The sequence below is a fragment of the Tyto alba genome, unplaced genomic scaffold (assembly GCF_018691265.1).
Source record: "Tyto alba isolate M040663 unplaced genomic scaffold, T.alba_DEE_v4.0 Super-Scaffold_1000006, whole genome shotgun sequence".
Lineage (NCBI taxonomy): Eukaryota > Metazoa > Chordata > Aves > Strigiformes > Tytonidae > Tyto > Tyto alba.
The window spans coordinates 33444093-33458771 of record NW_024881272.1 but is presented as its reverse complement, the minus strand read 5'-3'; the positions used below and the strand labels follow the sequence as shown (position 1 = coordinate 33458771).

At 42.0% G+C, this 14679-nt stretch overlaps 1 protein-coding gene across 5 annotated transcripts in view; it reads right to left on the bottom strand.

Annotated features, from left to right (window-relative positions):
• RAVER2 (ribonucleoprotein, PTB binding 2) overlaps window positions 1–7690 on the bottom strand; it is a 36601-nt gene extending 28911 nt beyond the window's left edge. For all 5 annotated transcript variants that reach the window (XM_042783874.1, XM_042783897.1, XM_042783903.1 and 2 more), the window contains exon 1: window positions 7499–7690. In XM_042783874.1, coding sequence (XP_042639808.1) covers window positions 7499–7672 — 174 coding nt within the window. In that variant the 5' untranslated portion in view covers window positions 7673–7690. The remainder of the gene's footprint in view (window positions 1–7498) is intronic.
• Window positions 7691–14679: the final 6989 nt, after the last annotated feature.

Here is a 14679-nt window from a genome sequence, read left to right as displayed (position 1 = left end):
ATGTAACCAATAATGCTTAGCTACTATGCAGCCCCTTAAACCTTCAAAGTTCTTAAAAGCAGACTTTGAAAGCTAGGTAATCCTATCAACAGTAAAAATCAAAACCCTAACTAGAAAATAAGGAGTTTATACTTTAAAATTAGCAGAAAAAGCAAACACAAATATATTAAAGGGAGTTTAAGAGAAACCACTAGTAAATACAGGCAGAATATACTTTAAAAAATGTATCATTTACTACCATGAGAAATGTGGTCTTGAAATACTTCAGTTCTTGGCCTGTCCTGTCTTGTCTTAGGTAGAAAAACTGGCAACATGAGTTTTTACCACATACTGTTGAAACTGAAAATTTGCATCTCTCAAACGGAAAGAATGCCTTCCTTAGAGAGGATCTGTCTTTATGCTTTATTACCTGCGTTGTTTTAAATGCAAACAAGAAAGGGAGTCAATAACAGGCACATTTGCCCCATTTATCGAGTGAGTAAAGCTCAATGTATTATTTCTAATAAAATCAGCTTTTCCATACCCAAGATCACATAGTGCAAGAAAATAAATATGCAAGAAATACTCAGTCATCACCTGGAACAATATGCCATGTATATAAAGCCTACAGCACCCTAAACCCAAGGTTTTTTCTCTCTCTAGATATAACACCGAATTGTGTTATTCTGGCAACAAAAATATTTAACAGTTATAATGGTGCCTGGCCAGATTTCTATAGTAAGCTTTAGTGGCGTTTCCAATATAAATACTGTATAAGCCCTGTCTATAACTTGGCTCTCAGTAAGTAGGTGAAGGCCTAAACTTCACACACATATCCTTGAAACAGGAATCAATTATGTTTTAAGTAGATGAACTCAGTAACATGTTTGGCTAACCAAGAAGGTTTAAATCATCTCATAACCAAAAAAGAATTTGTTTCCATTTGTGCAGGCAGAACAGAAAAAGACGTGGACTTCTCAAGAAAAAGCTTTACATTTACAAATGACATAATGCTCATTTAATTCAAATTTTAAAAGGTCTGCTGTGGAAAAAAAAAAAAAAAAGAAAAAAAAAAAAAAGATAGTAAGCAAGAGAACATCAACATGGTTTAAAACAACAATCTGTTACTGAGGGAAAATCCCAGAAACTCTGTTGAAGAGTGAGAAGTGGAATATATAGCATCAACAACTTGTGCTTTGTTATCTACTTTTTAGATAACAAAGCACAAGGACTGATGCAAAGTGCAATTTTAAGTATCTCCTCTCTACTAATCACCACAGAGGTAGGAGGTCCTCAAATCCTCACCAACTGAGCATCAACTGGCAGATAAATCCTCCCTTGCTCCTAACAAGCAAAATTTCAGAAAAGATTGGGCTCATCATACCATACAGTATGTTCTGTTCTTTGACAAATTTTCAAGTTTTTTTCAATGTTGCATTAAAGAAAGGTCTTAGATGAGCAATGGCTGTAGGATCAAGTCTAGGATATGTAGCAGGTGTCTCCCTGCCCAGGCATCCAGGAAGAGTGAGCACTAAGGTGTGCCCTAAAGCTTTGGCTCAGCATATTCCTTCCTCACTTCCACAGTCAGTCACAAACTATGAAATTTGAAATAAAATCAAGCCTGTAACTCTAGGCCATAAACTGCCCTTGGGGCAAACCTTTTTGTTTGAGAATTGACTCCCACTTTTGTAAGATCATACCCTCCAAAGATCTTTAGTAAAGTAATATAAGAAAACGTTAAGACAGAAGAACAACAGTTTCTTAATAAACTTATGACAGACATGGAATGAAAAACAAATTCTCTGATCTTCCAGAGACATATTAGTGTGTTGGTAAGATGAACACTATGGGACTGGAAACTAATCCTGAGTATAGCGGGCAATATGCAAGCTAAATGAAAAATGAAAAAGCCATAGAAGAGGTAACATGAGAGCAAGAGCGCAAAGCAAAAGAAAAGCAATAAAGAAAATCAAAAAGCACGTACATCCTAAGGCATGAGAGCTACTCACTATCCAGCAAGTATGCCTTTCATGTTCAGTCAGTGTGACGGAGGACTAACTAAAACACAAAGGCCCCTTCTACTTAAACGTCTGGCATACAGCAAATTGGGAGAGAGTACTTCCTCAAATCATCACAGTTCATTAAAGGCTTTCTATCAAAAAGGAACAAGGAAAAATTGTGGCTAATCCAGGGAGAAAGAAGAAGAAAAAAAAAACAAAAAAACAACCACCCCACCAGAAATAGCATCATGCTAAGTAGTGACTTGTCTTTTGATCAGAAACAGACACTGGTGAAAAAAACTGGATGGGTACATCAGGTCCCAAAACACAAAATAAATCCCTATCCCAGATGGACTGCACCAGTTTCTTATCAACACCTAAATGTTTCATCTTTCTTTAGATTCTGTTCATGCCAAAGAAGAACTACAGGGTATTAAAATAATTAATCAGCCCTACTTTACTTCATGTCCTATATTAAAGTAGAACATCCCCTTTATAAGATTTATATTTCTAGCCTCAGATGTTAAAGAAAAAAAGCAGAAATGTGAGTGTAATATGGTGGCATTTAAAGATAATCAAGCACAGAAAAAAACTGATTGAAAGCACAGCACTGGCTCCTTAACTGCAAAGAAAGGAATCAAAAAGTGAACAGCCCTTGTTGCCCAGCTAATCTTAGCAGTGAAGACCAGAGATTTTGCTACAGATCTCAGTAATGATTAGCAAGAAAGATAACCCAAGGTCCTTTCTTCCTAACAGCAACTCCATGGGATACCAACCAGTATCCAGCCAGGGTACCAGACTGCTGATAATGTCACAGTTATGAGCCACTGCTCCCATGGAAGTTAATCAGACATAAATAAGGAACCACTAACAGTGGAAAAACAATGACTAGGGGAAACCAAAAGCAATTCTTCTAATCCATTGAGGTAATTACAAAATCCAAAATAAACAGAAGCTGACTTGCCATCCAATACTCCAACAAAATAAAACTTCCTGTATAGTAAGGTACACCTTTATTTATACTCTGGTCATCCTGAATTTCTCAGTATCTCTTTACCAGTAAAGAAGTTATCCTTTCCTTCCGTCCCTCTGCCCAGAGCAGCCCTCCTGCCTCCCAGAGCAGTCAGAGCAGTTTTATGATAGTTCAAGGACCTTCAATTTGCGATGCATGCCTTTGACCACTGCACATTTAACACTGTATGAAACTGTGTTCCTTGCTACTGAAATGGATTGGTTGATTCATCAAAGACGACGGTTCAGGGAGATTCACACACAACAAGGCAATTGCAAGAGACATCCAACCAAGAGATTGCTAATTCATTGCCAAACACTGACCACAATAAAACGACTACAACCAAGCTTACCTTTAAGTGTCCTTGCAAAGATTCTTGATACAAACATCAGTCTTACCACAACACCACATCAGAGGATATTAATGCTCACAAGAACAGACCCACTATCTGACGTTTTTCAAAAAGACCGACACCAATGGGATAATCTTGCCTGTCTTACCGTAAAACGTCACACACCATTGGCCTGCTAGGATTCCCTGGATCCTGCTTATGGTCCTTCATCCTACCCAAGCCATAAAGTTATTAGTCTGGTATGAGCAGATGACACCTGCCCGCTCTTGTAAGAAGAACTGCAAGTTAGAGGAGTGTGTTCTGCAGAGGCTGCAGGAGGAGAGGATCGTTGCTCTGGAGAGTGCATCCTGTACGTGAAGGCTGGTATGCAGCACAACATTCTTGACGCAAGCAGCGACGCTCCATGGAGAAACAGGAAGGCCTGTTGTGACCCTCAACGCAGCCTGGTCCACACTCGGCACTGAATTCTCTTTTAAAAATAGTAGTCACTGCTACAGTATTAACTCAAACTCTGAAGCATATTCAGACTAACACCCAGGGGTCCCATATTCTCAGTGTACGGTGTGTTACCAGATCACACCTCTCCCAGAGTATTGGAGCAAGAAGATCAGACTCAGAGGAGAAGGAATGCCCCCTGAGTAGAAAAAAATGCTGAGGAGATTTTTAATATAGTTTGCATATAGCTACAATGACAGAAAAACATCAGATGCAGGGAGGAAAAACATGACATGAATTAAGACAGCAGTTGATCCAGGAAGCTGTTTAACTCACAGCTTTGACCCAACTAACAGGAATCAGAGCTTTGATAAGTGCATTTCTGTCTAATTTTATAGGTTCAACAATCCAAAAAGCAACAAAAATATAGCTGCACAAATATCAATGGTGCTGCACCTCAAGATTTAGAGAGGTCACAGCAACAGCATATGTCCATTTTGAGGTCATCATTACACCACATGTTTGATAATGTGCACAGTTCAGGTACTGTGCTGGAGGAATCAGATGAAGATGAATATGGGGAACTAACTGGCAACTCTGGAAGACTTTACCACAACAGGTCAGTACAAAATCGATTGACTTGTCAACTAAGCAGTAAATGCCTTCAAGAACAGTGAAGGTGCTAATAAAAATGTCTGTGACCGATCTGTGGTAGAAGTACCTTTCTCCATGGCTGTAGTGAGAAAATTACCTGAAGAAATACTAATCCTGCAAGTCCATATTTGCAGGCGGAGGTATAAAGCCCAATGCAGAAAGAGTCTTCTTGACATAATTCTGACTTAATTTGTTAGCGCTCTGGATTTCTTTCATACGGACACTGAATGAAAAAAAGCTCGTAAGGGAATGCTGACTTACTTGGTGTGACAGACTGCAAAGTGGTTTCTTCAGGCTGTCCTTCCTCCCGAAAACTGGCTCTGGATTTCCTTAGGAACACAGATGTTGCCAAATGCATTTAGAGAGAAATCCTACTTGCCAAGAATCAAACGTGGGCAACCTTTCCTCCTTAGTAATACCCACCCAGCATCTAAAGTTCTGAACACTTTGGACACTTAAAGATCTGTTTGTTTGGTTTCTAAGACTACAAACCCATGGTAGTCTGTTTCTGGTTCAGAAACTTCATGGCTAAGGTATATTTTTTCAGCGGCCTTAAGAGTAAGTTTTTGTTGTTTTTTTTTTAATTCAGTTTAACACAGGTGGAACACCAAAGGTAACAGAAGATTACAAGTACAGTAATAAAATTTAAAAGTTAATTTGTAGCTACAACTGGCAGAGGAAAATGTTCATTACCTAATTTCAGCTGGAAAAAAAGTTCTCATTTTGAAGACAACAAACCTTCTGACAAAACTGAACACCTCCAGCCATCTGTATCAGCAGAAGAGCTGTTTCTCGCTTGAAAATTATTTTGGTAATTCTTGGCCTCACTCTTCAGATAACAACAATGAATGACAGAAGATCCAACACTCCAATGTCTAGAAATAACCACATTTATGAAAACCTATTCTGGAAGACTTTGCTTCATTTTAATGATGTCCATCTCTTTCTTGATGGCGAATAAATTGGCCAGGTTAGCAACAGTTTATCTGATTTACTTGGCTAATCAATCATTTCAAGACAAAAACAGCAGACAAAACACCTCTGCACTGTGTTTACCAAGGGTGTTAATTTGAAATAAGAAATATGAAGTTTCATACTAATTTCTGGATATGCATGACAGCCAAATACACAGGTATCCTTAACATGCCTGACCACAAACATCCTTCTCCTTTCCAAAACTGCTCCAGGACAGAAACTTCCTCTCTACAGCATGACTATTCTGCCTTTACTTGCGAACACCAATAGCTTAACGATGTTAAAAATTAAAATGACATCTTTTGAAGCTGTATGTCAGGATCTGTACACGGTAGTACTGTTCTAGTCTAGTAACAGGTGAACATCAATACCTTACGTGTGGAGAAAAAGCCATCTAAGTGATACTTTTAAGTCATCAAAACAAAATGGCAAACTTCCAAAATATTGCATGGCTGCCAAACTGGACCTTCATGACAGCATTTCCCTGTAGCATTCTTTGTCTGACCACACAACACCTCACTTGGTGGCTTCCATGTAGGTGAGATGTGCTTTTAACCAGTCCACATGTGAATTCATGAAGTACCTACAGTGTGCAACAGGAGCAAGTAACACAGCTGTTTGAGTGTCTGACAAAGCGATCCTGTTTGGCTATCCACAGCAAGCATCTTGTGATATGCCAGTAAGCCCTCTCTTGTCAACACAGTCACGCATGATGGCTTCTTGAAGAGACGATGAAGATTAGCAGGGTTGTCCAAGTTCTGCATTAGCGATTGATTAGGTCATTAGGTTTCTATAAATAGAGGTGAGGCTCTGAGTGTAAAACATCATGCCAGATCATAGCAAAACCGTTGTATCGAAAACTCTTAACTACCTACAATCACACTACAGCACAGCCAAACAGACCAAAAGGCAGCATATACGTGAGAACAAAACATCAAGAAGGGCAGCGGGAAGGCAGCTCGGTACTCTGGATCAAATTACACTGATCGCTGAAAGATTCTCTCTAAAATGAATGGTCCCTTTCTACTGGAGTTATGGAGAAAATGATAGTCTTCATGTGCTGCACTTACCTGCAGGTAGTAAAACTGACTGTGCTTTAGAGAGGGGAAGAGAGACAAGGAGCAATTTAGAACAAAAGCTGTAATTACATTTTTTTTTACACTTGTGCACCAAGTTAAATATTTAGAGCTGGTAAAGATCTGCTAAGTGACTGCAACTAAACCGCCTCAAAATCTGACTCACATGCGTTAGGTTTAAGAGTTCACCAATTTTCTCGTCTGAATTGCAGTAATTTGAGTGGAATTTTCCTAAACCACCAACAGATTGTGGAAAACCACTTTGTCTACATGCTGCTCACCTCAGGAGAAAAAAAAAGAGGGGGGGGGGGGCGGGGAGGGGGGAGAGAAGAGTAGAAACAGGGTCGAAGCTTTTTAGCTTTGCTTTGACACTGAAGCGGGTGTGCTGGAGGATCGCAAAGTCGCCCCACCTGGCCTGGATGCAGCGAGCACATCGGTGCCACCTCACGAGTATCGCTAACGGGCCACCCACCGGCCGCCGGTCCCCTTCAGCAGCAGACACACAAGTGCTAATTATGAGCGCGCTCATTAGCCCTGCTAATTTGCACACCTTGCTGCTCGGCCCGCAGAATAAACGCGCTGCCCCTCCCAGCCCCCCTCGGGTTTTTCCCCCTCCCGGGGCGGCAGCTGCTCCCTCAGGGAGCCCGACCGCCGCTTCTCCCCCTCCCGCGTGGGCAGCAGCCCGGAGCCGTGCCTTCCCCCTCCGGCGTCGTTCCCCACGGATGAGGGCGGCAGTTCCCGCCGCGGGGAAGGACAAGCTGGAGCCGCTCTCCGCAGGCACCGCGGCTACCGCCGGTAACAAAGCCGGCCGCCAAAGCAGGCGTCGGGAGGAGCAAGCCCGCTGGCAAGGGGAAGGGAAACTGCAGCCCAGCCCGCTTCTCCCGCCCCGAGCTCCCCCAAGGATGAGGGCGAACGCGGGCAGCCCCGAGCGGCACCCGCCCCGAGCCGGCCCGCCTGAGGCGCCGGCGGCAGCGCGCCACGCCGCCGGCCGGCTGAGGGGAGGTGGCGGCCGTACCTGGCTGCTGCTCTCGGCCGGCAGGTTCCTCAGCAGGATCTTGCGCCTGTTGCTCAGCTCCCGGCGGGTGCTCGCCAGCCGCCTCGCCACTTCCTCGGGGCCCAAAGGCGGCGGCCGGACCCCCCGCGGCGGCTCCGCGGGCAGCTCCGCGCCGCGTTCGGCTGCTGCCGCCATCTTGCAGAGCGAGCGGGGCGGGCGAGGTTGGGGGGGGGGGGGGGGGTAGAGCCGCGGGGCACGGCTCGGCACGGCACGGCCCGCCGGCGGGCAGCGGGGAGCCACGCCAGCCCCCGCCGCGCTCCCCGCCCCGCTGCCTGGCCGCGCCCACCGCCCTCTCCCCGTCCCGTCCGGGGGAGGCTGAAGTCTGCGGAGTCCCCCGCCGCCCCGCCTCGCCGAGCAGACCCGTGAGGGAGCCTCGGGCTCGGCCTCCCCAGCAGCCCCAAAGGGGCTCCCCGACCCCGGGCGGGTGCCGCACAAAGGCGGGGGAAGGGGCGCAAATCCCCTGTGAGGAGAGAAGGACAACGCGGGAGGGGGCAGCGGGGAAAAGCTGAGTGGAGCTCGGTAGCGGGCTGCGAACCAATTCGGGGATAACGGGGGATCGGAGAGTGAACTTCATCGCCACAGTAACGAGACTCAAGTCAGATTTTTAGGGAAGGACTTGAGCGCTCTCAAAGAGTTTGGAGCTCTGGTGTGAGGGAAATCACTCCCAAGAACCATCGTGATGGAGGTGCCTCAAGGGGGCCAAGGCCTGGGCACTGGCCTTCTTGCTGAGGTATGATGCAACTCAATCACTCCCAGAAGGTACCGTTTCCCCCAAATCCCACTGTCAATACCTTCCTCAAGTACCAGCCCACCCACAGAGACTGGAAGGCAGACTGACAACAAAATAAAGCAGATCTCAATTGAACCCAAATGCTCCCTCAGAGGCTAGCAGGCACGATGGCCCATGATGATCTCGTTCTAATTTTATTCTTCATCAGGAAACATACCAAGCAGCTTACAAAGCACCCAAATGGGTAAACCAACGCCCGTGTGGCGCACTTCTGTGGCAGAAGTCACCCTCCTGTGGCAAAGCACCGTGTAATGGAGGACGGGCAGGCGCAGGGCTTGCGACCGTCACCCAAAGCGAAGGAGCGCGACATCCCGATAGAAGGAAGGTATTTCTGGGAGTCACTATTAAATAAATTTTCCCTCCTATGAAGCTTCCACGTGTAAAAATGTTTCATGGTGGTAGTCAGCACTTACTTTAAAAAATAAAATAGGTTGTTCTCTTGGAAAACCAATTTCTCCTTAGCCTAGTTACTTGCAATGTCATTTGCAACACAGTAAGTTTAGCTCTTAATGTTGTCATCATTGCTATAAATGAAAGAAGAATCATCTAGATATTTGTATCCATTTTTAGATAGGAGGCTGAGCACAAAAAACAGGCAAAAAAGAAACCAAACCTGAAAAAAAAGTAGTTTTAAGAAGAAAACTGGAAACATGCTTTGAGTAAAATTGAGCATAAGTGACTGTAGTGATTTAAGTGACTAAGTGCTTATCAAGAAAATCTAATTCTGAATGATAATTCTCGACTAGGTCTAAAGTGCCTTTTTAGAGACAGAATTACCAGTTACAGTAAGGGAAAAAAAATAATCAGAACAATATTTTTAGAAATTCCTTTAGTCCAAACCAAAGCTAGCAAGTTAAGACTACAAAGAATCTTGGACCTTCATTACTTCTAAAATTAATTTTAAAACTACCGAGCAAACAATAATCAAAGTACTTTTTGTTCTTTTTGGTGTATGATTAAAAAATTTGTCAGGGATGACAAGGTAATGTTCAAGGGCTTCTTTTTCCCTAATTTTTCTAAACAGGTAATGTGCCTCCTCCTTCAATATCTGCATTATGTTTAAAGAATTTTTGGAAATCAGAGGTGTGAAGAACATTTGTAAATAGTTCATGTATTTCTCATGAGAGAATCTGAGAACTGCTAAATTCATCCTGTCCTGAACAATACTAGCTTAGCTTTCATACTTCAAACCAAGAAACAGGAAAAACTATTATAGCAAATTATTAGTGTGAGATCTGATCTAATGAAAACTTCATATTCTTAGAAAAACAAGATTTTCATAGATCACTATTCTTTGAGAAATGTAACTGAAAAATAAGTATGTACCTGCTATTGTTTCAAAATTCAGATGAAGATTTGCATTTTTAAACTATGAAATATCATTTCCAGCACAAGATATGAGGCATAGTTTTCTTATATCCTAAGGATTTACGAAGTATTAATCATACTACCTATAAAATTATCATTGGAAAAGATAAATTTATGGGTGAAAAGTCTGCTAGCAACTATTTACAAACTGGTTTTCAGGTCAAGCTATGAAATTGAAGTTATGATACTAAATACTGTCTCCTCAAAACGTATCCGAAGCATATCAGTGATTATGGGATGTAAATTATTCTGGGATCGTGGAAAAGATTGCTCTGCTAGGAATGCTGAAACACGTAACTATCTCCTCAGAAATAATTACCAGATTAAGCTATTACAGCAGAAATTATGGATCTGCTCAAACATATTACAGTTTAGTGAAGCTAATGAAGTAGTGAAAGCAGAGTAATTGATTATACCGTTAATTTTTCAAGTTTGAAGGTGAACACTCTGGTTCACCTGTAGCTACTGATAATTAAACCTTCCTACAGCAATTACCTTCTCAAAAAGTGCCTGCCCTTTTTTTTTTTTTGATAGGCTGCAGGTGTATCTGAACGGAAGTCATTAAAATTTAAAGTGCATTGCCAAAAGAAATAGTTCAGAAATTAATAGTTCGATATTAATGTCAAAAAATAAAATTACTGCAGTATTAGTTGTAAAGAGTTCCAGAGAAAGGTATGCATTTTTCTTGTTTAGAGACACATATTTAAAAGATTGTATTTTGTAGGTAAAAGTATTCATCTTCCTCCCCGCTATGTTCAGACTTCATTCTGTGTACAGGTAGTTGACATTGCACAGGTAGATGAAGGAATTGCCTGCACTAAAAGACAATGTACAAAGTGCTGTGGGAAGAAAGCAGGAAAGATGAAGGATATTGCCATTGTCCGTGGGGGTGGGCCACGAAAACGAACAAGGAGATGGGCCACGCGTCACCTCGTGACAACCAAAATCAGCCAGACAGGCATTGGCACCAATAACCAATCTGACCTGAGGAAATATTCCTTCCTGAACCCAAATGTCACCCCAGTTTTGAACTACAACCCATCCTCAAGCAGGTGCCTGGAGAATTAAAATATGATTTTAAATAAAGGATCAATCAGAATTAGGCAGTGATAAAGTAAACTGTCAGAGTCCTTTGGAGCCCCCCTGAGCATCAGTGGGCACGTTAGTACAGTGTAGAGGTTATGCAAGAAAACAATCTTGCTTTCTTTGAACCTCCACAAGCATATCAATGCATTAGAGATGCAATTCTCTCATTTAACAAGTTTATCTTCCGCCTTAGGAAATTCTCCCATTTTACCATACAGTTTCTGCCAGAAGTACCAGCCAGAAGTAGCCCAGCTTACTGTCCTCTGTGCTGGTTTTGGCCAGTGCTCCTTCAGGCCCCAATTACTGCTCTCACCTGTGTTCTTTGTAACTGCTGACTGCCTTGTAAGGGTGACAATAAATTGCTTAAGCTTAGACAGTCCTTGTGAACCCGAGCAGTGAGAACTGACTCAGGTCAGGGAACCCTCTCACAGGCCTCTGTGCTGCCGCATCTGCAGGAGCGGGAAATGTCTCTGGGAAGATGCTGAGATGGCGCAAGTCAGGATGAAATGCAAGTGGTAACAGTGCCCACCCAGCTGCGCCCAGGAGAGGAAGAGGACAGTGAGCCAATGCGTGTATGTATTTTCCTTGAAGAATTTCATCTTGTTGATTACAGACCTTCCTTCTATCTGCAGGCATTGTATGCCTATGTTTGTGTGAGTATACTGCTACTCACTTTACGTTGCTTTCAAGACAAAGCCCTTTGCACTCTCAGGTCTTCAGTTTTCTAATGTACTTTCCTTATGTTTCAAACTCACTGCAAAAGCAAAAAGCACTGTTTAACAAATGGCAGAAAAGTACAGTGATCTGCAAGTGTAATTTTGGTTGCACTGCTGCCTTGATGCTATTATCCAGATAAGCCACTTTGTGGTAATTTAACTTAGTGCACTAAATTCCTTGTTAATTAAGAGTAATGTACCCATCTACAGCAGTTGCTTTTGTAGCCCTTCTAAGCTGAAGATTAATTTACCCATGCTTCTGCAGCTTTGAAGTAATACAAGCCACATATACTTTTTCATTTTTATGAGATGAGAGTGTTAAAACAGAATTGTGTCACAAACATTCTTTCTGAATTAAAGATGCACTCAGGCATAATTGTCCATGTTCAGAAGTACAAAGTAGTTCACATCCGTGCAGATAAAATAAAAGCCAAGATTTAGAACATCTGCTGGATCTCAAAGACCCATCTGATGTTCCCAGGTATATGAGATCCTAGGAAGGTATCTGTGAGCTCTTCAGGTAAGTGATTTCTTATATGAAAGAAATCTAAACTATTTTCTAAATGAAACCATGTGATTGGTATGTTTTCTGCAATGAGGGTATGGAATCCAACAGTTGCTGCAAATTCAAAGCTTCCATAAAGATCCTTGATTGCTAGCACCACTTCATCTGAACAATACCATTCTCTTCAGGCTGTATTACACCCACTGTTTCAAGCTCTAGCTCATTTTGTTTCATTAAGAAACTGAAATTTTGAAACCAAAAGCTGTAGATTCAGTTGTCAACACCAGTAATTAGTTCAGTGATGATCATCTAAATGCTCTCACAAATGCATATTGCCTCCAAAACATACCAGAGGTGCCAAAAGATGTTCCTGTCTCCATTTTTCTAACAAATCTAAATACGTTTGGCATTCTCAGTGTAAGATTCCACAGTGCAGTAACAGTGGGGATCATTAAGAAATAAATGGAATTTCATGTTGAATTACCAACCTAGAACAACACAGTGAGCAACTGATACCTTCAGTATTCTGATGAACTAAAAACTGCACAGCCCCTCTCTGCAGCTACCGTGTAGTCACAGGCTTCGCTTGTTCTGCAGGGTTACAATTTGCTAATTAACCATCGGGATAACGCAGCATGTCTAGACTGCAATTGTGTTGAGACAGGTATTGTGACACGGTAAGTCCTCCCCATGAGCCGCTAAGCTCGTTTTAATACCAGAGGTATTTTGATTAATGTTTCATTCTGCAAGCACTTAGGAATTGCAGTAACACAGGCTCAGACTTCAGGTCCATCAAATCACATCCCGGCAGTGCCCATCTTGTCGAAGAGAAGCCAGATGGGCAACAGCCTGCTTCAGAGCCCACCGCAGCCACACGCTTCATTCGGAGCTGCATTGCCAATAATCAGTTTTCACTTTGCTCCCAGTCCTCTGCAGGAGCCGTAAATCCACTGTAGATAGCTCACATTCACTGGAATACGTCAGGTACTGCTGTGTGACCAAAAATGGGATGTTTCTTTACTCCTGAAACATTCTTCCATACAGACACAAAAACACTTCAAGTGACTTTGCCCACAGCTGAACATTTTCTTTTCAAGTGGAACCTGATAGCTATTAAACTTGGTGGAACGCTGCTCTTAAATGTGTTCGTAGTGATGGATTGTCTTACTAACAGACTGGTTAGCAACTTCTCCTCTGTTTCCATTCCGTAACACAGTGGTCTGCAAATAAACAGTAAAAAGATGAAAGAGGCAAGAGCTATAACTTATAAAGCGAGTAACTGTTCTGTGGAAATCATTACACTGAAATGTAATATAATGGTCTATTTTGGGAATTGTGGTCTTTGCAGTAGAATTTAAAACCTTTGTTGCCTAATGCATATCGTTAGCAAATCCGTGTGAAGGTTACATGTAAGGACAGCAAAGGAAGAGTAAATCTCAAAAAAACCCCACCACAAAACAAAGCCAGCTTCTTGAGTAATAACTGAGAACAAAAGAAAATAAGATCAAACAAATACTATAAATACAGTCCTCTTCAATAAATGCCCCTAAAGGCCAATACATTCACAGGGGAGCCTCAGCAATACTTTCTCCTAAAACACTGCCTTCTCTGCTTTAAATCACCATTCTTCCCTGAATATGTTTTATTTTTCCTCATTCAGAGTCAAATTTAGCAATAACTTATTGGCAGAAAGTATATTTTGGCAATTTTAGTATTAAAAAGGTTCCTTGGATTTCTAGCAAAATCAGGTACAACCTCACATTCCTACACAGAGCATTTTATTGGCTAACCTGATAACATGCTGCAAAGTGTAGTTTCAAATCATTCTGTCTCAGATTCTCTGTAAAGGCCCATTTTCTAGGAACTGGAAACTGATATTCATAGTTCTCAGGAAATTGTGAAATAATTTTACATCAAAAAATAGCAAAATCGTAATAGTGAATTAAAGCATTCCTTAGGGTAAATGGGAACATCTCCGTTACTATCTCATTTACAGCCCCTATAGATCTGGCTAATTATAAACTTGAAGAAAATCTTTGACGTGATTAATTTAATAGCTAGTACGGACTGGGAGAGAACAGGCAACTTCCCAGCAATTTGTTTTGATATGATAAACCAGTCAGTGATTTATCCCTGCCAGCAGAGGCTGGAATTTGAAACACCCCCACAATATTTTGCCCTTAAAAATGCTGCAACTTGTTAAATATGGAAAACTGACATAAAGGATGTAATGCAAGCTAAACTTTCCCAGTGCGTTCTTAAAAAGTTTATGAGACTTTAAAATGTTCTGCCATTCAGTTATAAAAAGGTTTCCATAGAAACTGTCATGCAACATGACTTTTTGCTATAAACACACTTACGGGAGTGTCAAACTTCTGCATGTTCATTCTGTTTTCATGGGGAGCAAAAAATCCCCATCCCCTTCCTGTTACCCAGGGGCTCTGGCTGAGGCTGCAGCAGTAACACATTTTGACTTGTTTATAGACATTTCTTCGGTTAAGCTGCAATGGAAATAAACGCACTTAAAGAGGTCATTATTATTTTGCAGGAATTAGACCATGTAGTTTAATTATCAACATTTAATCTCTCCCAGTTGCATGTGATTTGCATACATTATGCCAAGAGAATTGATACTGAGAGCAAATGAATTGCTGAAGTGTCAGAAAGCTGGAAAACT